The sequence below is a fragment of the Octopus bimaculoides genome, chromosome 14 (genome assembly GCF_046866305.1).
Source record: "Octopus bimaculoides isolate indiv1 chromosome 14, ASM4686630v1, whole genome shotgun sequence".
Lineage (NCBI taxonomy): Eukaryota > Metazoa > Mollusca > Cephalopoda > Octopoda > Octopodidae > Octopus > Octopus bimaculoides.
In genome coordinates this window covers 30,033,391-30,061,239 of record NC_142941.1, presented here as the reverse complement: position 1 = coordinate 30,061,239, position 27,849 = coordinate 30,033,391, and the positions used below count along the sequence as shown (strand labels likewise).

The 27,849-nt window shown below is 36.2% G+C and overlaps 1 protein-coding gene and 1 long non-coding RNA gene across 3 annotated transcripts in view; one reads left to right on the top strand and one right to left on the bottom strand.

Annotated features, from left to right (window-relative positions):
* Window positions 1-27,849, bottom strand: part of LOC106880439 (uncharacterized) — a 47,503-nt gene that overhangs the window by 3,453 nt on the left and 16,201 nt on the right. The window contains exons 2-4 of the mRNA XM_089362611.1: window positions 22,686-22,704; window positions 16,836-17,084; window positions 11,857-12,096 (exon numbers count right to left, since the gene is read on the bottom strand). Coding sequence (XP_089218737.1) covers window positions 11,857-12,096; window positions 16,836-17,084; window positions 22,686-22,704 — 508 coding nt within the window. The remainder of the gene's footprint in view (window positions 1-11,856; window positions 12,097-16,835; window positions 17,085-22,685; window positions 22,705-27,849) is intronic.
* The window catches only part of LOC106880440 (uncharacterized), a 34,749-nt gene continuing 14,587 nt past the window's right edge, over window positions 7,688-27,849 (top strand). The window contains exons 1-3 of one of the 2 annotated variants that reach the window (XR_016244271.1): window positions 7,688-7,774; window positions 11,276-11,364; window positions 12,108-12,345. This is a non-coding gene — a long non-coding RNA (uncharacterized LOC106880440). Of the gene's footprint in view, window positions 7,775-11,275; window positions 11,365-12,107; window positions 13,094-27,849 lie in introns of those variants that run through there. The other variant, XR_001410747.3, reaches the window with a different exon arrangement.

Genomic DNA, 27,849 nt, shown 5'->3' with positions numbered 1-27,849 from the left:
CCTCCTCTCTCTCTCTCTCTCTCTCTCTGCCTTTTTATTAACCTCGCCACCAGAACATCACCTCTCTACTAAAATTATATTTTAACTCTCCTCCTCTACCTTCTAATAACTTCTTTAACCATAATAAATATTATGCTCCTCCTACCTCACATGGACGCTTTTTTCTCCCTCCTTTTCTTTTTCTCCCTTTTTCTTTCTCCTCTTTCTGTCTCACTCTTCACCTTATCTTCTTTTTCTCTCTTCCTTTTCTTTCTCCTCTCTTTCCTTTCAACTAATTACGTGAAAGCGTTACAATTACATTCCCTCAACCTCACATCATGGACGCTTCTCTCTCCTTTCTCTTCCTCCCTCTTTTACTCTCTCCCTATTTTCTTTCTCCCTCTTTTTCTCTAATCACATGAAAGCATTACAGACGGGCTAAGTAACGCAATGACAAGCAGAATTATTATGAGATTCTTCATATGTTTCACTATATATTCCACTGTATTCCACTATTAATCATTTTTCTCCATTTATTCCACTATATTCCACAATTGTTTTTATAATCAACTTACAAAAGGCATCATGTATTCAACTTAAGCCGTTTTACACTGCATACATGTAGTACTTGGTTTAAGCAGAACAAAAAAAAAAAAAAAGAAAAAACAAAAATACTTTGGAATTACACATTGAAAATTCAGAAGGCCAAAAATGTGGTGATACCATCTCATGTCCATACAAGAAATATAGTTCTTCAGGAAATTTTGCAATGAATGTAAATAATAATGCTTATTATGTACATTTGTTACTTTTGCACGGAGGGAGTCAAATTTGTTGTAAATGCGCAGCTTTTGCATAACCTAAACCTGTTCTCCCCTGGAAACTCTTAGAAAATGTATGTAATCTGTTTGTCATGTATCAATATGCATATATTTTGGTAGTTTTGAATACATATAGATGTACAACGTTAGAGAACACCGTTAGAACCTTCATTGTAGACTATAATATAATGTAGAACAACAAGTAAATCATTGACTACAAAATATTGTGCATATGAAAAGTAATCAAATCTATACAATATTTGGGAAGTGGTAAATATAATTTCCTACTATCCTGCCATTTTTATTTATATCCTCCTACTCTGATTAGCAATTTTCATCATGTACAGTTTTCATCAATAGCACCGTCATTACTGATGCCTCGGGGACTTAGGTATGTGTGTGTGTATATATATATATATATATATATATATCCACCCACCACCATCCACACCGCCCTTGCCAGAGCACGTTCTGTGGACCGTGCATCTGCTCTCTCCCCCCGAACCCGCCCTGCCGTTTCCCGCCTCCCTTTTCCCCTTACCTACCATCCCACCACCCTACCCCTCCAACGCTCCATTCTCCGAGCTTTTCGGCGCCTCCAGTCCGACCCCTCCACCTCCCACATCTTCCCTAATCGACCCCTCCCCTCCTTCAAACGAGCCCACAACCTACGGGACCTCTTGGTCCACAGCTTCTTCCCCAACCCAACCTCCCAACCTGGCTCGTTCCCCTGCTCCCGCCCACGCTGCCGCACTTGCCCTTACCTCTCCAACACCACCCTCCTCACCAGCACCCATCACCGACTCCTTCACCTGCACGTCTACCAACATCATATATTGCCTCTCCTGCTCTCTCTGCCAATCCCTGTACATCGGACAAACGGGGCGCCGCCTGGCCGACCGATTCGCGGAACACCTCCGAGATATCAACGTCGGCAATGACACCCCGGTGTCACGCCACTTCCGTTCTGCCGGCCACTCCTTGCGGCAACACCTGTCTGTGTTTGGATTGTCCATGCACAGGGGCCATCCGGACTCCCGTTTGCGCCGTGAACAGGGATTAATCTTCTATCTTCGCTCTTTTGCGCCACATGGGCTCAACTCCCCTCCACTCTTCATCTAACCCCCTCCTCCTGTCTCTCTCCCCCACCCTCCCTCCTACCACCCATCTCTCCCCTCCCCCACCTCCTGCTCCGATTCCTACTTCTTTGTACGTCTCTTCACCTCTCTTCATACTTCTCTCCACTCCCACTTCTCTTCACCCCTACTCTTTCTCTCCTCTCTCTTACTCTCTCTCACTCTCTTCTCTCGTACTCCCCCCTCTCTCACTCTTACTCTCTACACTCTTACTCTCCTACTCTCTACACTCTTACTCTCTTACTCTCTTACTCTCTCACCCTTACTCTCTCACTCTCTTCCCCTCTCTCTCACTCTCTTTCTCTTCCTCCCTTTCTCCCCCCATACCCCTCTTCCCTCTCTCTCACTCTCTTTCTCTTCCTCTCTTTCTCTTCCTCTCTTTCTCTTCCTCTCTTTCTCTTCCTCTCTTTCTCTCCCCCCATACCCACCTTCCCCCTCTCTTAATCCACCTTCCCTCTCTTATACCCACCCTCTCTCCTCTCTTCCTCTCCCCTCCCATACCCATCTTCCCCCTCTCTTACATCCACCTTCCCCTTCTCCCTCCTCGTCAACACCCTCTCATAAGCTCATCCCACCACACCCCAACACACTCCTACTCTCCTACTCTACCTTCCCACTCCACACCATCCAATTCCTTACACCCACCACCCACCCCTACCCACAGACCCCTACCTCTACCCCACCCTAAGCCTAACCCACACTCCACCCGTGCCTTCCCCACCTCCCAACACCCTCACATCACACCACACCAATACCTTCGCATCACACCACGCACACCACACCAATACCCTCGCATCACACCACGCACACACTACAACTGACCAACTACTAACTCCCTTTCTTCCTTTCTCCCTTCCCCATTTTCACACTACATACGTCAAGATCACCAGCATTCTACCTCCCACACACAGCCCCTCGTTCCCGATCACCGTTTGTTATCTCCCCCTTTCTTAGCTCTCCTGAAATAAGAATTTCTAACTTCCGGTCAGTCATTGTTATGATCGGCCATTATTATGATCGGCCATTATTATGATTGACCGTTGACTGAACACTATTCAATTTTTTTTCTCCGTGTTTTTCTCCTTGTCTCCGTATTCTTTCTGTTGAAGAGCGTAGCTCGAAACGTCAAAGACTTTCCGTATTCCCGAGCGTCATACTAATATATACTTTTGTTATTTACACCACCTGTCCTCGTCTGTTGTTATTATTTGTATATTCTCCCATATATATATATATATATATATATATATATATATATATATATATATATATATATATATATACATATATATATGATCTATGAATCCGAGTGTAAGAAGTTAGCCTCAAGCAATAGGCGGCTTTTATAGACAACAAAGAATGGACTCTATGCGACAAAATAAATAACTTATCAAGCTCGTAATTTACACACTTTTTCCCATATGGAAGTTTTGGGGAATTTTGATTAGCTCATTGTTTCCATACAATTCACTATTAGCAAGACATAAATAAACAATGAGTCACCAGGCAGGCTACCAAATAAGTTATTTGGTGATTAACCTGGGGACTATTATTATAATTACTAAGGCAGCGAACTGGCAAAATCAGTATTTCGCCTGCTGAGTTCAAATTCCGCCGAGGTCGACTTTGCTTTTCATCCTTTCGGGGTCGATAAATTAAGTACCAGTCAAGTACTGGTGATTGGACAGTGAAAAGTGTATTGAAACCAATATTTGTGCATATTTTTTGTGTCATATTGCTATATTTCGACGTTGCTCTTTACTTTATTATATTTAGGATAATTTTTAAAAGGTCAACTTTATATCTACTTTGGGACACTCATGTTTTGGATGTATCTTTATAAACTTTCCCAATTTCTTAAATTTACATCCGTTTGCAATTTCAACCGCATATGCTGGATCCTTATTTTCATATACTACGCCTGTATTGTAGTTATTAAACTATAACATTATTATACTACTAGCATAACTGTGTTGTCAAAAATGCATGCAGTTTTATTAATGATAGAAAATGGCACATCAGCACAATGGGAGAAACCATTGATAAATGTTAGCATTCTTGTAAACATATGTACATACCAAGAATTGAAGCACTTGAAGGAACAGATACGCTTGTACCGTCTCAGTTGAAAACATCGTCCACCTAATGTATGTGTGTGTGTGTGTGTGTGTACACGAATATATACATATACATACATATCGGCATATATGCATATTTATATACACATATGTATATATATATATATACATGTGTGTAATGTGTGTGTGTGTGAATTACATATATAGGCATGTCATATTTTCCGTTTGTTGTCTTTTTATTTAATCCTGAAAATATTTCTGTAACGCAGGCACTCATTAATTTTTTACCCATTTGTAGAAATATTCTTGGAATATTTTTGTGCCATTCTGTCTCTTTCGTTTGCGTTGCTTCTCTTAATTTCCTCTCTCTCTCTCTCTCTCTCTCTCTCTCTCTCTCTCTCTCTCTCTCTTTCTCTCTCTCCTTCTCGCTTTCTCTCTCTCCTTCTCGCAATAGTGCCCTTCTCCCACTATCACGTGACTCATAACGGCGTAAGGCGGTGTCATTCTTTTACGCGTTGCCTTCGACCGCATTGGAAACGATTTTCTGAGCTCCTCGCTCTACCTCTCCCGTGTCTATAGTCCTTAAGGACAGTTTTCATTTTTCCTTCGCGTTACCCACATTTGTCTTGTCTTGCAGCCCCAAGGCTTTTTGTTGTATATATATTATCATTATTAATTGTTGTCTTTGTGTGGCAATAAACCTTTATTCTGTTTATTGTTTTGTCCCTCGTCCGTCCACTAACGGTCTCGTCTCCAGCCCGTCTCGTTTTGTTGTGTTTTGGTCCCATTCCCGGAAAGTTTCTTGTCAGTGCTTCCAGGGTGGAAGCAATATTATCGATAAGGGCTATTATTGCGTTTGATCCTCTGGTCGATAACTGATAAAGAATTGGTGACCTTCTGTGTTTTCTGTTCGCCTGTGTATTTAGTATATGTTCGTTTGTTTATTTACTACACGTTACTTTTTTAATTATATATATAGGCATGTCATATTTTCCGTTTGTTGCCTTTTTATTTAATCCTGAATATATATATATATATATATAACTTCAGTTAGAGGTTAAAATAGCCTCATTAAGGGATAGTAATATCCAATGAATTACTGATTCATTGCCTATTATTTTTTGTGAATAGTAATATTCATAAAATAATAGGTCTAAATATAAATCTTGGTTTATGAATATTCAAAAGAAAATTTAGAAAATGGAGATATAGCATTAATATAATTTATTATTAATGCTCTATTTCCATTTATATGTATGTATGTATGTATGTATGTATGTATGTATGTATGTATGTAGTTAAATGCAGGTGTTAATCAAATCTTTATACTTCCGAATTATGTTTCGAAGAAAACATTGGTATTATTCCTGGGGGAATAAAATGATATAAAACAATGTAATCAACTCATCAAAGAAAAAAAGAGAAATAAAACACATCAATAAGCCATTTTAACCGAATGTGATTGCCGCGTATATGATGGAGGGAACGCTGGTAGATTATTTTTTTAAAAAGGCGTTAATAGATTTAACGTCAAAGGTAATTTAGAGAAAGAGAAGGAGGAGAAAGAAAGAAATTAACAGAAAATTAAGAGTGGAAAATATAGTGCGATAGATGGGTGGAGATAAAGCTTAAGGGCGTGGAAATAGATATATGTAGAGGAAATGAAATGTAAGACAGTTAAAAGTCGAATTTTAGGGGTTGATAGAAATTACTTATAGGAACTAAAACGCGTTCTTTAAACGTGTTTATACAGACTTACCAAGGATTATTACCTAGAATTGCTTAGAAAAGAAATCCAAAAGGATTATAGGATTACTGGTAAAAGTGCTATCAGGAAAGCCAACCTTGAAGCTAAGAAAAGTATGGAGAAATATGACTTACAGATGAAGACTGAACCTCTTGACCTCAAACAAACTCGTTTTACTTCAAAAGATCACAAACCTAATTTTTTAATAACTCAACCTTACGAATTATTTGTCCTCCTCGCTCTGATATCGGTGTACTTAGCAAAAATATTCTAGATAAATATATTCCTACTTTAGTTTAAAAATTAAAGCTTAATTTATTTATAGTCTAATTCGTTCCAAGTAGTCGACTGGTTTAATTCTATTAATAACAAGAAATGCAACATTTTTAGTTCCTATTCCTCTATTAACCCAATTGTACTCAACAAGGCACTCTGGTTCGTACACAGCAAAGCAGGTCTCACCCAGGATGAAATTAATGTGGTGTCAGCCGCCAGAAGATCAATCATTAAATTTGAAAACAAGATGTGGATCCGTAAATATACGCCTGACAGTTTTGATGTCACGATGGGAAGTTCTGACTCAGCACAATTGGCTGATTTGGTCGGTATATATATTCTTTATGAGATGGCTGACCAATTCGCAAACATCAATGGAGGTTTGTATCGTGACGGCTATCTACTCTACCTTCAAAATGTTTCTAACCAAAAATGACAAAGGGTTCAAAATAGATTGGTTAAATTTTTCCGAAACATGGGCTTAAACGTTATTTTCGATGATGATATAACTAAAGCCAACTTTTTGGATATTACCCTTAACTTATATAATGATTCATATTTCCCATACCATAAACATTCAACTAATTTAAAATATATTAGCTCTTTCAGTAATCATCCAAAATCCATTACAAGGAATTTAGTTGGAAATATTTCACTTAGACTTTGTAGATTATCTGCCAAAGTTTATATCTTCAACGATAAAGCCGAATTTTATAACTCTGCCTTACTTAAAGCAGGCTATAAAGGAAAAATTACCAATATTAAACCCTATTGACATCAATTCTACCTCTATTAATCAGAACATGAAAACACGTCATAACATGAAAACACGTCATAACAACACTAAATCGAAAAATGTAATTTTGCAGCGTGAGGGAGATAACCGTTATTTAAGACTTTTTTACGTTATAAAAGTAAATATAGGACTTTTAAAGATAATTAACCTAATAACAAGGTATGTCCTAGTAAAACTGTTTGGTTGAAAATTCCACATGGTAAGCAGATCAAATCCAACCTCCCCTACCAGTTTCGTGACGCTATAGATACGAATTTCGCCAAAAATTCAAGATACCATTCCATTATCAATTCACACCGAATTAGAATAGAGTTTTCAAAGAACAAAAACCTTTCACAAATCATCTCTTCGCATAACAATAAGCTGCTAAATACAAATCCACTTACTGAAAATAATAACATTGATATTAACACAAACCATCCTTTGAATAATAATAACAACAATATTAGTATTTCTGATATAAATTCCAATCGCATTCGTTTCCTTAGCAGTAATTCTAAGACTGTATATATATATATGTGTGTGTGTGTGTGTGTGTGTGTATAAATAAATATATATATATATATATATATATATATATATATATATATATATATATATATATATATATATATATATATATATATATATATATATATATATATGCACACATATATATATATGTACACACATTGACAGTTTTATTTTGATTAAAATGCCAGCATATTCAGAGCAAAGTATTTGAATGCTGTTCAACTGCTTTAGTGTCTCTGTCACTCACTCCCACTCCGTTTGTTGTCTTACACTTCTTTCCCAAGCGTGACCGATAAGACACATACCACGTTTTATCATTATTTTATTGTCTTACTTGTTTCAGCCATTTGACTGCGGCCATGCTGGAGCACTGCCATAAAGGGTTTTTTAATCGAAGAAATCGACCCCAGAATTTGTCTCTAAGCCTAGTACGTATTCTATCGGGCACTTTTGCAAAACGGCTAAGTTACAGGCGATGGTGGGGAGACAAACATAGACATACACACACACATATATATTAGACGTGTGTGTGAGTGTGTGTGGGTGTGTGCTCGCGTGTATATATATATATATATATATATATATATATATATATATATATATATATATATATATATATATATATATATATGTATGTATGTATGGATGTATGTATGTATTCAACGGTCTTCTTTCAGTTTCCGTCTACCGAATCCACTCACTTTGATCGACCCGAGGCTATAGTAGAAAACATTTGCCGAGGGTGCCAGGCAGTGGGACTGAACCCAGAACCATGTGGTTGGGAAGCAAGCTTCTTACCACACAGTCACGCTATCTTCTATAACTCACGAACTTTCCTCTAGTTTCCTCGATTTTCTATAAGTTTACCCGAAGAGCGTTGACACTGTTATGTCCTTAGAACTCATTGTATATGCCACTTTATAACGTGGAATTATAACAAGGTTATAACAATATAAATGTAGCGTGGAAGGTGTTTATAAGCCATTTAAGAAACACACAAAAACCGTTAGATTCACTTCAACATTTAAATTTAATTTGTGTCAAAATATTTTCGTCGCTTTGAGACCGCGACCTGTTCACTGGCAAAATTCTGTGTTGTCAGTGAACAGGTCGCGGTCTCAAAGCGACGAAAATATTTTGGCAGATCAAATTTAAATGTTGAAGTGAATCTAACGGATTTTGTGTGTTTCTTAAATGACTTATAAACACCTTCCACGCTGCAATTGTTTTCGTTCCAGCACACGATCTCAGATCAGACCGCTTGCTCTGCAAGTACATCTCCGTAAAACAATACAAATATAAATCAGAAACAACACGTAACAAACAATATCACTTCCCAACGACTTCTACGATTGTCTTCACAAAGCGCCTGCACACACAACACTGAATTTCTTTATTTGGCGCTACGGCCATAACATAGAGGGGACAGCACAAGAACAGACAGAACACCCCAGTGGGGACAAAAACATAAAACGAATGAAAAATGAAAAATGAAAGATGTATAAAAATAATAAAATTAATGAGGATGAAATGCCTGCATTGAGCCCCACTCTCAAGCAATACTATTTAACAGTTAAATTATACAAATTAACAAGTCCTTCTTACACTCTTTTTTTTCCCCTTTTAGCATCGTTTATTTTTTAATTTTTGAAAGTCTATTTATTTCTTTTTTTTTTTTTTGAATAATTTGACTTACTTTACTCTTTTTAACAGTTCATCAAGGGTTTCAAATCCTCGTACTCCATAACAGATGGTAATTCGTCGAATTCAATTTCGACCCCCAAAGGGTTCACTACTTCCGAACAGTTCTTTCAATTTCTCGTATCTCTCCTTGTCAATAATTATTCCCTTGGTGTGTTCTCAATATTTCTCCGGTGGCAACCTTACTCTTATGATGGATTTAAACTTGATCTTCCGCTCGATTGCCGTACTTTTGGCGTATGTGACCATATGCCATTTGTTTTTCTCTTTTTAACATCCGTTTGCTTCATCGACGGACATGGGCTGTCCGAGCGAGTCATTCCACTTGGTTCCTCTCGTGGTGCACTAAAATGATTTTCAGTGTCTAAGCTTTCCACATCGTATTGCAATGATGTTTCTGCTCCTCCTCTTCGTTTTCTTTCTAGGGGCACCTTGCTTTCATGTGCCCCTTTTGACCACATAAGAAACATGTTGGTGGTCTTCCTTCCACCACCACTCTTAGTCTGACGTCTTCTGGGAGAATGATCTCCTCTGTGATCTCGTACAAATCTTTAAAGCTCACTTGTATGGACATCTCGAGGCCATACCCCCCCCCCCCCCATTAATTAACCTTTTTGGTTCTCGTAATCTTCAATATTTTTACTTCATCTTTCATTTTGTGCATGACTGCTGCCACCAGCCATGCTTCCTTAATCTCGTGGGGGTTTCTGTCAATTCTTACTCTGGCGAAGCGTTTACCACAGTAAGTCGACAGAAGTACCCATTCCGGTGTTCTTATCGGCACAGTGGAGTGGTTTATTGCGTCTTCTTCGTTGCCAAACCTTACTTCCACTGTGCCGTACTTCCTTCCACGCGTATAAAATGTGGTAAGCCTCTTTATGTCCTTGAGGCACTCCTCTATTGCGTCTACTGGGGCAACCTCTATCTTTTTAGAGGACGTGGATAACGTTCTGTACACCACTGTCCTCTTCGCCTCAAACTGGCTCTTTCCCTTTCTATTAATTTACTGTCCTCCTTCCACTTTCTGGGCTCTATCTTAATTTCTCTTACTTCCACGGCGTTGGTAGATACTCTTTTACTCATCGCTGATACGTAACTTCCAGTTGGTTCATGTTCCATCTCTCCTCTTTTCTCCACTTCACCCATAATTGGGGAAGAAAGCAAATATCAAAACAAGCAAAACAGCAACAATAATTCAAAATTCAACAAATTTAACAGATCCTAGGTTCACTCACACGTGATTTAACCAATAATGCTAACAGCGCGAAAAAAAACATGGTACGCTGTCCTTCGCTGACAGTGCGCATGCGCCTTTATACGGTTTAGGACATTTGACTTGCTATCGCACAGGGGTATCAGGATTTCCCCCACAGTAGTATATAATCCATACTTTACTTAGAGGTTTCTCAACAAATGTCTTCACAACCCTCGGCGATCCACCCTACCAAATTTTCTATAAAGAACGTCTCACAATCCAGCAATTTTTATTTCTAACCCCGATACATAAACTTTATCTTTAAATTTAAGGTATCATTCTTAATACCTGTGGATGGATTACGCACATGTTTGGGGGGATCCTACTCATGTATTTCCTCACTACGGTCTCATTTTCTGCTCTTTCACTCTAAATTTTGGTTCCTTTACTCTTAGTCCCTAGCGCTCTCATGAGTTTTGTATATACGAAAGGGAGTAGAGAATCGGCTGATTCACAATTATTCCCTTCCACGACTTAGCTCACTTCCAACTGTATCCAGTAGCAGCTTCACATTTTCTTGCTTCCTAAGTTAAATAACTGAGATGCAGCTTTACTGCTACATTTCACTTTCTTCTATTAACTTACAACAATCGATGAGACACTCGTTTCGGACTAACATAGAAAATACTTTCAATTTCGTCACACTTTGACCTCTTAAATCGCCTCATTTCAATCATTCAAGTGTTACTATCATCCACTCTCTATTCAACTCAGCGGTTTTAACTAAACTACTAACTAGATAACAATTAAGCCATTTGTTCGCTTAATATTTATTCATACTAATAAACTAATCTTAACTTTAATTGAAACTTATTCTAATTTAACTTTATTCTTTGGGAGTTGTACTGTTCTCCAGTTTACTCGTCTTTATTTTCTTCTTTTTATCTTCACTATTATTGTCTTGTTTTTATGTTTTCATTCATGATTTTTATTCTTATTTTATATTTATTATCATGTTTCCCCATCATATAAGGAACGTAAAAGGCACGTACATCGTACAATATAAGAACGCAGAACATGATGCTCGTCTGATGAAGTTTTACAACCAACCACATATACTACGTAAGTTTTGCGTGCAATGGCGTTTGAAGCGAACTGGTACTGAAACAATTGTAACTAATAATAAATTTGTGGTAAATTCTTTCTTCATCTTTTTACTCGTATCATACATACACACACGCACGTACGCGCACGCACACAATCACACACACACACACACATACACACTCACACACATATCCTAGACGCAAATGTCGTACAGGTGGAAATTATTAAGCAGAAATATGTGTGCAAGTTGTCGAAGAGAACATTCTATTGTTGGCTAGTAGACAATCCATCACCCAGTTTTACACCTTCACCTTGTCCTTGGGTAACATTATTGGGGATTAGTGTGCTGCAAGCATTTTGACCCAAGTCTCTGGTTTGAGAATAACTTCCTCTGTTCCTTGTCAACAGACATAAATACACTGAGCAGGGTCATAAGTATTACCCTGACGTTTCTTATAAAATCATTAAAAAAAAAACAAAAGCATAAACATAAAATTAACCGCTTACATCTTATGGGTTTAGTTAGGTCAGTAAAGTTTCCATCGGAAAGGAGGACTTGTGTGGAATTGCAACAATCATTCATCACAAGTAACTGACACCAGTCAGACTTAGAAGAATAACCATAGCAGTTGGAACTCATAGAACATAAATTTTCACAAGTCCTCTGATTCCAAACCCTGATGGTAATATTTGGATATTTTACACTGTTGCTGATTTTTTGGTAATCACTGTAATCCTTCCTTTTTCCTGCAATAAAGATCAGAAAACAGATTAAGGACCATCAGACAAGAACCGAAAAGAAATAGAGACAAAAAATGGACAGGAAAAAGGAAAAAGAAATAATATATTAGAAAGTAAGACAGCAGAAAAAGAAAAATGAAAACGAGAGAGGGAAAGAAAAAGAAGAAAAGAAGAAATCAAGAAAGGAAGAAGAGGTAAAAAGAAAGTAAAAGAAATATACTATACAACTTAAACACCCGAAGACTAGTTTTCTTGGTAAGGACCAAAAAGTTCTTTAGCACAGATTGCTTACTAACCAACGACAAACCCAAAATAGAGAACTAGTCCCATATTTAGGACAATGTTGCTACTACATACAAAAACATCCAAAATACCTTCCGACGAACACGTTACAACTTTTGACCCACTGAGACGCTGTCTTCTCTCTTTGCTTCTTCTAATGCTGCTCTTCTAAACAAACAAATGACATTCCACCACCAACCAAGCCTATTTGACACACTTATTTCTCTTCCCCACCTCACCTCCCCTATGTTTCACTCTTCTCAGTGACCCCATGAATTGTTTCGCTTCCTTCTTTATCCCCATAACAAACAAGCCTCTGGAATTTTCTTCCCACACATTTTGTTCAAACAGAATCAGCATAACGCAGTGTGTAACAAGGCTGTTCATTGAATTTCATCTACAGTCAGTCTGACGTACTTACACACAGATCCAATCCGGTTATACTTAGAGGTTGACCCGAAGGCATAGTATAAGTCGTTTACTCAAGGTGTTGTAGTAGATAGGAAGCCAAAATGGTGTTTCATTACTAGAAGGTGAAATTCTTAAACCTTCACCCCTGACTTTAATAAAAACAAGACGCGAATAGCCATACTCCTAGTTCAATGTCCTCTACGCCATCCAATCACCATCTGTGTCCTCAAAATATTTTTAAGTATCAAATATAATATATCTTAGTTCAGTCGAAAACTGACGAACGTCATCAGTTAATTCTTACTACAGAAATATCACTCAGTAAACACTGGAAGTACTAGCAAAAAGACCGCCCTCCGACGGTTTTCTGCTAGTCCCTTGATAATATTTTCACATTTGATTCCCATTTCTAATAATTTTTTTATATTCTACATCTAATTATTTCTTTGTATAATAGTGATCACTTGCTTAGTAAATATCGTTTTCATTATTTTATCAGTCGTAATCTCTCTTTTTTAAACAAACATCATGGTAGTCCAACAATAGAGGAAGGAGCAGTTTGTCAAGTTTTACCTTCCCCTCAAAGCAACATAGAGCAGCCCATCTGTAAGTTTTGCAGTGTGTGTGTGTGTGTGTGTGTATAAGAGAGAGGGAGAGAGAGAACATTGCAAACAATGAATGAAATAAACATGAAATGAAAAAAATCATAAATAAAAGGGCATTGCTACAGATGTATACGCCCCCGACTTTGTTGCCTCATGACACCAATATAATTGGATACTTTTTAACAAAATTGTTCTACAAATACCGCTTAGATGTTGTGGCTTCAGAGTATATATGGATTTATGGTAAAGAAGTTTTGCGAGGGGGTGGAGAGAGGAGTTTCGGGAAATTTACACGATCTGATTTTTTCCCTCATAACTTTCAGGAAGATGGATATCGTTAATGAAAATTTATACAAATCTCTTTCAAACGACATAGATTACGATTATAAAGAAATTTGTGGGGAAAATTTTTTCGGGGATTGTCCCTATTTTTTAAAACCACAGCCTTCGAAATGATGGGGTTAGTAGGAGGGGGCCTTTTTGTATGAAAAAAATTTTGAAAACTCTTTTTTTACACTCCACTCTCTTGTCACCCCACTCCGGACCTATTTTGGCCAATTGTGTATGTGTATCTATGTGTGCACGCGTGTGTGTATTGGTGTGTGTGTGTGTGTGTGTGTGTGTGTGTTAGCGTGTGTGCGTGCGTGTGTGTGTGTGTGCGTCACTGTTGAAGTCGCTCGTGCAACTTGTTTGTGTATATATTAGCTTAGTGGTACAGTACAGTTCTATATTTAAGAGATGAGGAATTATTTACATTATTTACATTTGACGGATATTTGTCCTCATCTTGTTTGTTGTTAACACAACGTTTCGGCTGATATACCCTCCAGCCTTCGTCAGGTGTCTTGGGGAAATTTTGAACCTGGGTTACTATTATTATATTATTATTACTATTATTAATCAGGTCGCTGCCGTGAATAGAACTCGGAATCTTGGGGTTAGTAGCTCGCGCTCTTAACCACTACGCCATATTCCCGTGGGCAATTATGGAGTGAATTTTAGGGCTTATAAATCTATTATTTTTCTATCCTTCCTCAATACCGGTTCCCATATGCTATTCATATCTGCACTCGGTCTGCTTAGGAGGTTGTTGTGTCCTAGCATATGTGCTGCTTCTTTTAGTTTTCGTATTTTCCAGTGTTGTTCCCTGTCTATTATTTTAACTTCATCCCACAGGGGGAGGTGGTCTCCATTTTGCCATACATGATCAGCTATACCCGATTTATCAATATCTCCTCGTGTCACAGCTTTGCGATGTTCTTCTACCCTTATTTTGAGAGGGCGGCATGTTTCGCATTTGTATAACCTACCACAGCTGCATGGGATGGAGTACACGCAGTTTTTGGTCATATTCTCTTCTGTTGGTGGTTTTGTTACTATTATTATATTATTATTATTATTACTATTATTAATCAGGTCGCTGCCGTGAATCGAACTCGGAATCTTGGGGTTAGTAGCTCGCGCTCTTAACCACTACGCCAGAAGATGGTTTAGCTATGGGTTCGCCATTATCACCGATAATAGCCAATATATACATGGAATACTTCGAGAATTTGGCTTTAGGATCAACACCACTAAAACCAACCCTATGGCTGCGATACGTTGATGACACCTTTATTCTCTGGCCCCACCAGCAAGATGTCCAAATGACATGAATACTGCCCTCATGTCATATGGGCCGCATATCTTTTGTATCTTTTCGGAGAGGCCTTTCACATAGGGTAGACAGACTGTAGACAGTTTATTGGTTTCATCCTCTCTTTTCTTCATAATTGGAGTAGATAGTATGTTTTTGGGGTAGTTGTTTCTTAATAGATTGTTACTGAGCTTGATCATTTTTTCGTGGTGGGTATCACGATCGCTACTTATATTCTTTGCTCGATGTTTTAGGCACTGAGCAATTCCTCTCTTTACACTGTATGGATGGTGGGAATTGAAGTTAAGGTATCGTCCAGTGAAGGTTGGCTTGCGATATACGGATGTCCTGAATCCATACTCGGTGCGTGTTATTAATACGTCCAGGAATGCCAGCTGATTGTTCTGTTCCTTTTCCATGGTGAACTGTATGGATGAATTTATTGAGTTCACATGATCTAACAGCATTTGGACATCTTGCTGGTGGGGCCAGAGAATAAAGGTGTCATCAACGTATCGCAGCCATAGGGTTGGTTTTAGTGGTGTTGATCCTAAAGCCAAATTCTCGAAGTATTCCATGTATATATTGGTGATAATGGCGAACCCATAGCTAAACCATCTTCTGGCGTAGTGGTTAAGAGCGCGAGCTACTAACCCCAAGATTCCGAGTTCGATTCACGGCAGCGACCTGATTAATAATAGTAATAATAATAATAATATAATAATAGTAACATCGTTAGGAATGAGAACCCAGGTTCAAAATTTCCCCAAGACACCTGACGAAGGCTGGAGGGTATATCAGCCGAAACGTTGTGTTAACAACAAACAAGATGAGGACAAATATCCGTCAAATGTAAATAATGTAAATAATGTTAGTGGTACAGTGTTTGGAAACTGTGAAGAAGGTGCAAGTTTCGAGTACTTGTCGGTGACCTTTTTCTCCTCGTCTTCTAATAGTAATTACCCAACTTTCTCACAGCTATCCCGCGTTCAAAAATTATACAGGTATTTTAAAATTTTTATTCTATAAATAATGTTTTTACATTACGTATACATTAATAGAATAAACTGTTGGTTTTCCAAATAGTATATTGAAACTTAAAAGAGAAAGTGAGATAACTTTGCAGATGAAAATGGAATATTCCGCAGTGAATGCAAGGAATATTTAAATTTGTAAAGAATTGGACACAGTGAATGCAACTAAGATTTAAATTTGCGAGAAATTGGAGTTAAAAAATTCAATACACTTGATAAATCGAAATTATAGGAAATTTCTTCGAACATGAATTTATAAAAATATTTCCAGACTGTCAACCCTTTACTAATTGCTTTCTTTTAGTACTTTTAGTAATTGTTACATACCTAATTAATAAGCAGCTTTCTCCATTATAGTATAGATTGTGTTGGCAGAGATATTCAATTAAGAAATATATGACTGCTGATTTATCAAATGTTTTACAAAACTTCTAAATTGTAAATATTCTTCAATATCCATCGGAAAATCGATTGCAGCCACAGAGAAACTACTTCGAACATTGCAGGGGTGATAAAGTAGAATATGAATGTCGGATATCAAATGGTTTCAGGATCCTTTGATGGAGTGCCCCAATATAGTACCACTATCTACAAATTAAACCGTGCCACCTAAAATAAAGACCGCAGCTAATCTAGGGTCAAAGGCGTTCCAATTATGACCATATACTCATCTAGTCTAGAACTACATTCTATAGTGTCTTCCATGTTATCTCGATAGTGGTTTGACTGCAATTTCTATCAGGTCGAGAAACCCTATATAATAAGTTATTCACTTACCATTCAAATATTGACGAACCATCAGTACGGTAGAGGTATCATTTATCTCCGGTAATGTAGAATTCAAAATGTTATTACAATCATTTAAATTCAATAAACTGCATGAATAATTAAACTGTTGGTAATATAAGCAGTCACAGTTTTCACTCTTTCTACATGCATACACACATGATATTAACAGTTTTTGTTTCTTTATGTGTTTTAATCCAGTTATATTTTTATTTATAACTGTTTCATAGATTATGTCCCCTATAAAAGAAAAAATAAATAATATTAATAGTGAGTTATTTACATTATTTACATTTGACAGATATTTGTCCTCATCTTGTTTGTTGTTACAACGTTTTGGCTGATACACCCTCCAGCCTTCATCAGGTGTCTTGGGGAAATTTCGAACCTGGGTTCTCATTCCTGAGGTATTTTTCGATGTTATTATTATTATTATTATTATTATTATTATTATTATTATTAGTAGTAGTAGTAGTAGTAGTAGTAGTAGTAGTAGTAGTAGTAGTAGTAGTATTGTTCAGTAGTTTTATTTTTATATGATAGGAATTGTTTCTGTTTTTAGATTCCACATCCGAGTTACCTCTAATTCCAGGTCTTTGTATTTTGAAAGTTTTTCCATTTCTTTTAGGGAAACGTTGTCATCTGCTGGTATTGATACAACAATTAGAAAGCATTTTTTTCTTCATGATCTTTGACAACTATATCTGGTCTATTATTATTATTATTATTATTATTATTATTATTATTATTATTATTATTATTATTATTATTATTATCATTGTTCAGTAGTTTTATTCTTATAACGTGCTTTCACTTCACTACCGAGCGCAGCTCTGTGCGCCTTGGGTATGTGCTGTGGTTTGCTGTGGTGCTCTTATGGTTACTGTATTGAAAGTGTTTTGCGTAGGATGTGTGCAGTGCCCAGTAGTGCAATTTTCTGTATGTTATATATATTTGTAAGTCCTGGTGTTTTTGTTATGTATTTGTCTGAATATTTTTTTATTGTACCTAAGGCACCTCCTATGATAGGAATTGTTTCTGTTTTTAGATTCCACATTCGAGTTACCTCTATTTCCAGGTCTTTGTATTTTGAAAGTTTTTCCATTTCTTTTAGAGAAACGTTGTCATCTGCGGATATTGATACATCAATTAGAAAGCATTTTTTTTTCTTCATGATCTTTGACAACTATATCTGGTCTATTTGCAGTCCTATGATGGTTATTTTATAATAGTTTTTCCAGCTGTATAAGACCCCTGCCACCTTCTGTGCGTTGTATATATAGCCTTTCTATGTCAGATTTTGGGTGGTGCATCCTATATCCTGTCATTATTTTTCTTGTTTTCCTGTCTATTTTAGATAGTTCGTTTAGTGTCCAGTTAAGGATGTTGTAGCTGTAGCTTATAACTGGGACAGCTAAAGTGTTGATACCCATTATCTTGTTTTTAGCATTGAGCTCTGTTTTTAGTATTGATCTAACTCGTCTATAGTACTCTTTCTTTATTTTTTCTTTCATTTGTGTATGTTGTATCCTATCTACTTCATTGACTCCTAAATATTTGTATGGTTGGCTTTCGTCTAGTTCTCTTATTTCATTGGCTTTATCTAGTGTTATATTGCTACTTTTAACTAATTTTCCTCTTTTCAGGGTTGCTTTGGCACATTTTTCTAATCCGAATTTCATATCTATTTCCTTGGTAAAGCCATGTACTGTCTGTAGTAGTGTTTCTAGCTCTTTTCATTTTTAGCGTATAATTTTAGGTCATCTACATATAAATGGTGGCTGACTGTTTTCCCGTAGCATTTGTAACCGCATCCAGTTATATTTAGCAATTCAGTTAAAGGTGTGAGTGCCAGGCAGAACAGGAGTGGAGAGAGGGTGTCTCCCTGGAATATTCCTCTTCTAATGGGGATGGCTTTCGTTTTCACACGTCCCTGACTTATTATCATTATCATTATTATTATTATTATTATTATTATTATTATTATTATTATTATTCAGGTCACTGCCTGGAATCGAACTCGGAAACTTGGGGTTAGTAGCCCGTGCTCTTAACCACAACGCCATATGCCCGTGGGTATACTAACCCCAAGTTTGCGAGTTCGATTCCAGGCAGTGACCTGAATGATAATAATAATAATAATAATAATAATAATAATAATAATAATAATAATAATAATAATAATAATAACAACAACAACATCGAAAAATACCTCAGGAATGAGAACCCAGGTTCGAAATTTCCCCAAGACACCTGATGAAGGCTGGAGGGTATATCAGCCGAAACGTTATGTTAACAACAAACAATATGAAGACAAATATCTGTCAAATGTAAATAATGTAAATAATGTACATAATTCCTCATTTCTTAGATATAGAACTGTAATAGTGAGTTGTTTTGACTAAAATAAGCAGAAAAAAGCACAAAAATGCTACCCTTTTCTATTTATCTTTATTTAAATATATAATAAGTCACTTGTGAGAGCTACGAATAACATAATCTAGTACAACTTGTTATGTGAATTTGTCTACCACACAAGATTAAAGACAAAACACTTCGAAATACAAATGAACTCAAGAGAATCAATGGCTATCCAATAACGTATACATAGGCATGGTAACTATTTTTGTATGTTTAGTGGAATGTTTACATTTCATTCAAATGATGCCAGGAATGAATAATAATATTTATTTCCACATCTTCGAATCTGGTGGCAGCAGGTCAATGGGTGTAACTAGCGCAAATAGTAACAACCATCATGTTCTTAGAAGTCACACTGTTTAGCCTGGACTCGTAGCTAGTTTGAAGATATTATGAGAACTAGGGGTTTATGCAGTCATTTTGGCAAGCTACTGCATTCTCAGACAAGCTCATTTGTCTTGACGTGAGATTGAACATGTCGCATGAGAACTAAAAAGTGAGTTTGATGTGCGTGCAGCTCTTTCTCCCTATAACAATAATCTTGCACTTATCTATCATTTCTCTTGGCCACCATCAACTTTGGTGATCGAACTATCAAGTAACGGTAGAATGTTGCGCTATCGAAAGAGAAAATCTACTTTAAATTATTACTGCAGAGTAGAAAAAATCGTGAAGAACTCATTTACTAATGTAGTGCTAGATACATTTTTTTTAAATGATGGGATGACCACGGTGAGTTTGGCTTTAATTTTGTATCTGCTGTGGAATCTATGATATAACAGCCATGCTGTGAAAAATATTTTGATTTATTTCGTAAGTCCATAGGTGTTCAAAACATTTAATTCCTATTTGAATCTAATCGTTTAAATGAATTTTTCATTTAGGTTTTTAGAGACTTTGCTAGTGTGCAATGACTTTGCCAACCATGCTGTAAAATGTCAAATTATTTTATAGAATGACATGGGAATGCCTATAATTTGATGCAAAAGTAATATGTCAAAGGAATTCATTTATAAAGCAAAGCTTATTTCTTCTGTTTTATCACTGATATTTCTATTCTTCACCGTTCAGTGATGTATATATAGGGTAACCTCACAAGAATTATGATTAGGGTATATTAGAAAACAAAAAGTGAATTTAACTGTGTATATGCCTTAAATAGGTACAATGGCATTCTTTCTATCCTAAGCGTACCCTAAATATCTAAAACAATACCAATAATTTCTTTATTTTTGTCTTATATATATATATATATATATATATATATATAAATGAAATAATGTATAAACAAATGACATAACGTATACTAAATGTAAAAACGAACGAGAGACAAACAGAAGGTCCGTAATTCTTCATCAGTTATCGACCAATTGGTACTGTTCAGTTTCGCACCTTTAACGATAAGACAGAGTGCTTCCCAATTGGTGGTGCTCGCAAAAAAAATTCTTTGTGCGTAGAATTATGGACAAGAGCAAACAAAACAAAACAAGGGAAGGGGATGATGGTGAAAGAGAAAGGCTAGGAATACAAGAGGGAGAGAGAGAAAAGGAGTTAGTAGAAAGGTTAGAATAGAAGTGAGAGGGTGAGAGAAACTGATGACGAAAGAATGAAGGCAATATACATATATGTGTGTATATATATATATATATATATATATATATGTGTGTATATATATATATATATATAGAGAGAGAGAGAGAGAGAGAGAGTGTGTGTGTGTGTGTGTGTGTGTGTGTGTGTGTGTGTGTGTGTGTGTGACAGGCAGACAGAATGATTCAAATAAAAAGGTACAACGTTGCGTTTTAATGTACAAAATATATATACAATTATACATGTAAAAAGAGAAGGCAGACTCAAAATTTTTAGTTGATAAACAATCAAGTAAATATATATAGAGAGAGAGAGGAGAGAGCGGGAAAGAGAGAGAGACAGAGAGACAGAGAGCAACCTTACTTAAATTGTATGCACTCAAAGAAGTTGAGAGGAGAGAGCGTTGCGAGTTCGACAAGTGTTTCTGTGACCTCGGAGCTATTTTATAATTAAAAATTTGCAGCCAGTAATGGAACCAAGCAAACATTGATAAAGTAATTAATGTCAGATACTCTCCCAAACCCCTAATTTACTATGGCTATAAATTTGCTATGACTACATAAAGGAACAAATCTCAGAAGATGTCAGTAAGATAGTGGTATATGCCCAGAAAGAGGGAGGGTATGGGTGACGTAAACTATTTTATTATTATCAGTTGAGAGGAGCCTAAATTAGAAAACAAAGGAGGTCACAATGAGATTTAAATGAACATTAAGGGTACAGCGGGAAAATGTATATCCAAAATTTAGCAAAATTTATATATTATTAAATTCTCTATAATAAATAGTAAAATTTAGAAATGGATATAAGGAGCTAGTAAGAGAAGAAGGATATATAAACTAATTTAAGCCCTAAAAAGGTAGAGTACTTTTACATAAAATAGAAGCTTCTTAATACTTCAACCTAGCAAACTGCTAATGTGGTACTGATAAAACCATTCAACAATGAACCTATAATTAAATTCAGATTTTATACGAGAAAGGGGTACACATTTTCTCTTGACTGAAAACCAGAGATTAAAGGCAAAAAATGAGATAATTGGTTCTATAACAGATAAACTTACGTAAAAAGATTTCCTACGTTATGAAAAAATCTTAAAGGATACAAGAAGGTATAATAATACCGCATATATATATACAAAAATATCATATATGTATGTGTATGTGTGTGTGTGTGTGGATTGTATAGGCCAGTAACAAGGTTCGGATTAACATCCAGGTAATTATCTGAATCATGTTCACTTTCTATAGAGGTAGATAAACTAAATCTTTTAAAAACAAACTATAGAATCTTTTTCTTATATAGATTCAGTTTTCTATTGGATTGACTATTAATCAAAAATAGTGCATCATTTCTATAGAGTACACCTTTAATGTCTGCAAATTCATTATGAAAATGATATAATATGTATATACCTACTAAGTCTGTAACCTGGGCGGAATCAAAATAATCATTAATATTTTTTATGGCCCAATACTTGTTATCAAATCAAATAAGGGACTTCCTTGCTTCCAAAGTAACTTAATTTCTCTTCAATTGAGGTTAGAATTTTTCCTAGCAAATATAAGTGCACTATTTAGCACAACGGGATTAATAGAAGAATAATATGCATGTATCTATAAGTGCATGTATTTGTCTTTGTGTTCACCCCCAGCCATCGCTCGACGTCTGACGCTGGTTTATTTGCGTCGCTGTAACTAGGCACTTCAGCAAATGAAGACCGATAGAATAAGCATCAGAGTTTATTAGTTTGCTTCCAGAACATAAAAGCAGGACAAGGTGAATGTTCCTTTTTTAAAAAACGAGGATATAATTGAAAAATGAACTTACATTTGCCATCTGTTAGTACCTGTAAAAGAGGATTACACACAAATATACGCACCCATATATATATATCTTAATATGATAAGTATTTTATATACATTCATTTGTTATTTATTCTTTTATTATTATCATTGTTGTATTTTGACCTGAAGATTAGCTATATTTTTTAATAAAATTGATTTTCGATAGTTTTAATCGATTTAAATATTCTTTCTATTTGAAAATTGGTTATGGAACACGTGTAGTCGTTTTATTATCATTATCTTATGATATTTACTTTGTATTATATTATACTTATTTATTGTGCTTTTACTTATTAATTTTTCTATATGTGACAGTGGATGTTCATCGATGAGTTCATGAACCTTGGTTCTTTTCCCTAAAACTATATATATATATATATTATACTGTGAAACTTAATTTAATTTTAATTTTTAATAAATTGAATTTAAATTGAGTTTTTACCTGTAAATTTGGATTTTTATCCCTAATATTATTATTATTATACATATACATATAGATACATACACCCATACACAAATGTGTGTGTTTGTGTGTGTGTGTGTGTGTGTGTGTGTGTGTGTGTGTGTGTGTGTGTGTGTGTCTCTTCTTATATAAAATAGACATCTGTGTGTGTATTCGCTCTTCACGCAGAAACGGATGCTTCCATTTTTGGGATGAGTGAATAATTTGACCTCGGATACTTAATAGGGTCATCAGTTTATTTTTTTATTGAGTATACAACTACTTTATCGCATCACTACTGCTTAAGTCTCTCTGAGAGGTTTAGAAATGTATTATTTCTAATTTTTGTAATCAGTGAATGTGTTTCACTGAAATAGTATATGTTTGCGAAGGGTTGACAAGCTTCTTCAGCCAGTTAGTCATGCTACTTCAGGCTGATGACGAGCAAAAACTCAAAAACATGTCCCTGAATGTAGGCTGGGCTGGGTGGAGGATTTTGTCTCCCCCTCGCAAACATAAGGACACAGGAAATGTGTCAAGGCCGACAGGAAGCGGTCCAGCTTCCTAGGGCTAAATAGCAGTAGTATATTCCCTTATTGGGACTGTCACGTTAAGTTGGCAGTATACAACTACTTTATCGCACCACTACTGCTTAAGTCTCTCTGAGAGATTTAGAAATGTATTATTTCTAAATAATATTGTTTTCTATATATGATTCACTACTTTAAAAAGGTTTCTCAGTGTCAGCTTCCGGTATTGACATAGCAACGGCGAAATTTTCCGTTTTCATTTGCAAAACCTCTCACTCATTATTTTAATGTTTTCATTTCAAGTTTTAATTCGCTTTTTGCAAACAACTACGATAAATTACTGAAAGAAATATCTACTAAGTTCACAAGTTTAAATATTTAGTACAAGAGCTTTTATTTATACGATTTCTTCATTTCATATTTATTTCATTCATTGTTTTCTCACTATCTTTCTCGCACACACACACAAGTCAGTCACACACGTACACGTGTGTTTTTGTATGTACGTTTGTATACATTTATGTATGTGTGCATGTTTGAGAGAGAAAGAGAGAGATAGAGAGAAAAAGTCAGTCAAGGGCTGCGTTGTCATGTATACGTACATAAATACATATGTATACATTTTTTGTATGTATGTGTGCGTATGTGTGAGAGAGAGACAAAGACAGACAGAGAAAGTGATGTCTAAGTGACACTCACTCTCTCTCACGTGCACACACACACACATACATACATACAAAAAAGATGTATGCATATTTATTTATGTATGTACGTATACATGACAACACACCCCTTCTCTCTCTCACACACACACACATACACACTCTATTTCATCAGTTGTTTCATACTCTGTGTGTGTGTGTGTGTGCGTGCGCGCGCGCGTAGTGCGTACGTGCGTAGTGCGTACGTGCGTAGTGCATAGTGCGTACCCCGACTCCTCTTGTAGAGAAGAGTCGGGGTAGATGTTGATGATCATATTCTACAATGAAGCAAAGACGAGTACAGGTAGCTAGAATCAATGTTGAATTCTGCAACTCTGTTAACTCTATTAAGAATGTTTGCAAATATATAAGCAAAGGTTTAGATGCTGCAACATACACTCTAATGCAGAATGGCAGTCAACAGATAAATGACGAGAATTTATGACAGAGGAAGATATATCAGTACCAATGAGACCTTTTGGCGCATCTTTAATTTTCCCGTTCATGAGAGGCACCCAGCCATCATTCTTCTGAGTGTCCACTTAGAAAATGGCCACAGGGTTATCTTTACAAAACAAACAGCCTTGCAACAAGCACTTTCCTCAAAAGAAACTAAGCTTACAGCTTTTTTAAAGTTGTATCAAGTAGATGAAAATGCAAAAAACTCCTTTACCACAATTACCAAAGTAATACACCTGGAGAAACAATAAATGACACAAGAGGAAACGGGCTGACGCTCTTGCAAGAGATCGCAGTGTACCCCCAAGCCAAGCAGAACGCTACAACTTACGGCTCCTTTTGCATGAAGTTATGCGGTCCTAAATCATTCCAAGTTTCTAGGAAGGTAAATGGTCGAGTGTGTGAAACTTATGGGAAAGGATGCTATCAACAAGGTTTTTCAGAAAATGATGAGCATTGGGACCTTGCATTGACTGAAGCATCAGTATCAGATTCTCTCAGGAAACACAGTTTGCAATTATACTGAACATGTGTCAACTTGGCAGTCCCCTGCAGCTTTGGATGAAACATTGTGAGGAGATGGCTGAGGACTTAAAGTATGCAGTTCAACAGGCAAACCCAGATATCAATATTCAGTTCTCTGAAACAATCTTTAATGAAGCACTGATTGTGCTTCAAGTTTTGGATCAAGGATCAAGTTTTGGTCATGTGAGGCAAAAGTTTTCAAGAGTCTGACTCTGGACTGCCAAAAACAAACCGTCAAATTAGTCATTTAACTTCAAGAGACATAGCAAGGGAGACAAATTATGACATCACAGACTTGGCTGCATTTGTGAATGAACATGAAACTAAACTTCTGTGCATATGATCAAATTTTTCGTTTATCATTATTATTATTATTATTGTTCAGAAGTTTTATTTTTATAACGTGCTTTCACTTCACTACCGGGAAAGCATTTTTTTTCTTCATGATCTTTGACAACTATATCTGGTCTATTTGCCTTAATTTCTCTATCTGTATGTATTGGCATATCCCAGAGTATGGTTGCTTTCTCGTTTTCTGTGACCTTTTCTGGCGTGTGTTTATACCATCTTTTTTCTGTTGTTATTCCATAGTGTTGGCATAGCTTCCAGTGTATATAGGTTCCAGCTCTGTCGTGTCTGTGAATATATTCCTTCTTAGCCAGGACTGGGCAGCCAGAGATAATATGATTTATTGTTTCTTGTCCATCTCCACATATTCTACAGTTATTTGTTATGTTTCTTTTCATTATATGTTTTTGGTAATTTCTGGTGGGGAGGCTTTGGTCTTGTGCAGCAATTAAAAATCCTTCAGTCTCTGCTTTGAGTCCTGAGCTTCTCAACCATTGCTGGGATTTTTCTCTGTCTATTTCTTTTGTATTTAGTTTAGCCCAGTATTTACCATGTAGGGGCTTTTCTTGCCATCGTTTTATCATGGTCCGTTGCTGTTCTAGTTTTAGTTTGGATTTCATTTGTTTTATAGCTTTTGTTGTTTCTTCTTCTTCTTCTTCTTCGTATTTGTTAGGTAGTATGATTTCTTGTTTGTATTTGTCAGCTTCCTTAAATACTGAAAACAGTTTTTTGTTTTGCTCGTGTTTTGTGGCTATTTGTATTAGTTTTCCTTGCTTCTGGAGTAGGTATTTTTGCAGTCCTATGATGGTTATTTTATAATAGTTTTTCCAGCTGTATAAGACCCCTGCCACCTTCTGTGCGTTGTATATATAGCCTTTCTATGTCAGATTTTGGGTGGTGCATCCTATATCCTGTCATTATTTTTCTTGTTTTCCTGTCTATTTTACATAGTTCGTTTAGTGTCCAGTTAAGGATATTGTAGCTGTAGCTTATAACTGGCACAGCTAAAGTGTTGATACCCATTATCTTGTTTTTAGCATTGAGCTCTGTTTTTAGTATTGATAAACTCGTCTATAGTACTCTTTCTTTATTTTTTCTTTCATTTGTGTATGTTGTATCATATCTACTTCATTGACTCCTAAATATTTGTATGGTTGGCTTTCGTCTAGTTCTCTTATTTCATTGGCTTTATCTAGTGTGATGTTGCTACTTTTAACTAATTTTCCTCTTTTCAGGGTTGCTTTGGCACATTTTTCTAATCCGAATTTCATATCTATTTCCTTGGTAAAGCCGTGTACTGTCTGTAGTAGTGTTTCCAGCTCTTTATCATTTTTAGCGTATAATTTTAGGTCATCCATATATAAAAGGTGGCTGACTGTTTTCCCATAGCATTTGTAACCGCATCCAGTTCTATTTAGCAATTCAGTTAAAGGTGTGAGTGTCAGGCAGAACAGGAGTGGAGAGAGCGTGTCTCCCTGGAATATTCCTCTTCTAATGGGGATGGCTTTCGTTTTCACAAGTCCTTCTTTTGTTTGGAGCTGTAGCACTGTCTGCCATTTGTTCATTGAGTGCCTTATGTATTTTATTATAATTGGTGCTACCTTGTTTATGGCTAGTGTTTCCAGAATCCACATGTGGGGAACACTGTTGAAAGCCTTTTGGTAGTCCACCCAGGCCATACTGAGGCCTTTCTTCTTTCTACGGTTGTCTTCAGTTATGGCTTTATTATTATTATTATTATTATTATTATTATTATTATTATTATTATTATTATTATTATTATTATTATGGTTGTTGTATTATGAATTCAGAATTGATTTCCCAATTGAAGAATAAATTGAATTTACAATAACAAATTTTTATATAACATATTTTGTCTTTTTCTTCCAATATGTAAGGAACAATTTCATTCCCGAGCAACATCGGGTCTCTACTAGTGTGTGTGTGTGTGTGTGTGTGTGTGTGTGTGTGTGTGTGTGTGTGTGTGTGTGTGTGTGTGTGTGCGCGCGTATATGCATGTTGATGCAAACAGGAAAAACAAAACTCAAAAAATTAGTATATGTAATTTTTTATTACTATTTAGCAGAAGTAACAGAGTGACTCAGAGTCCGAGAATTTAGTACGTTGGCACCAGACCTTGAA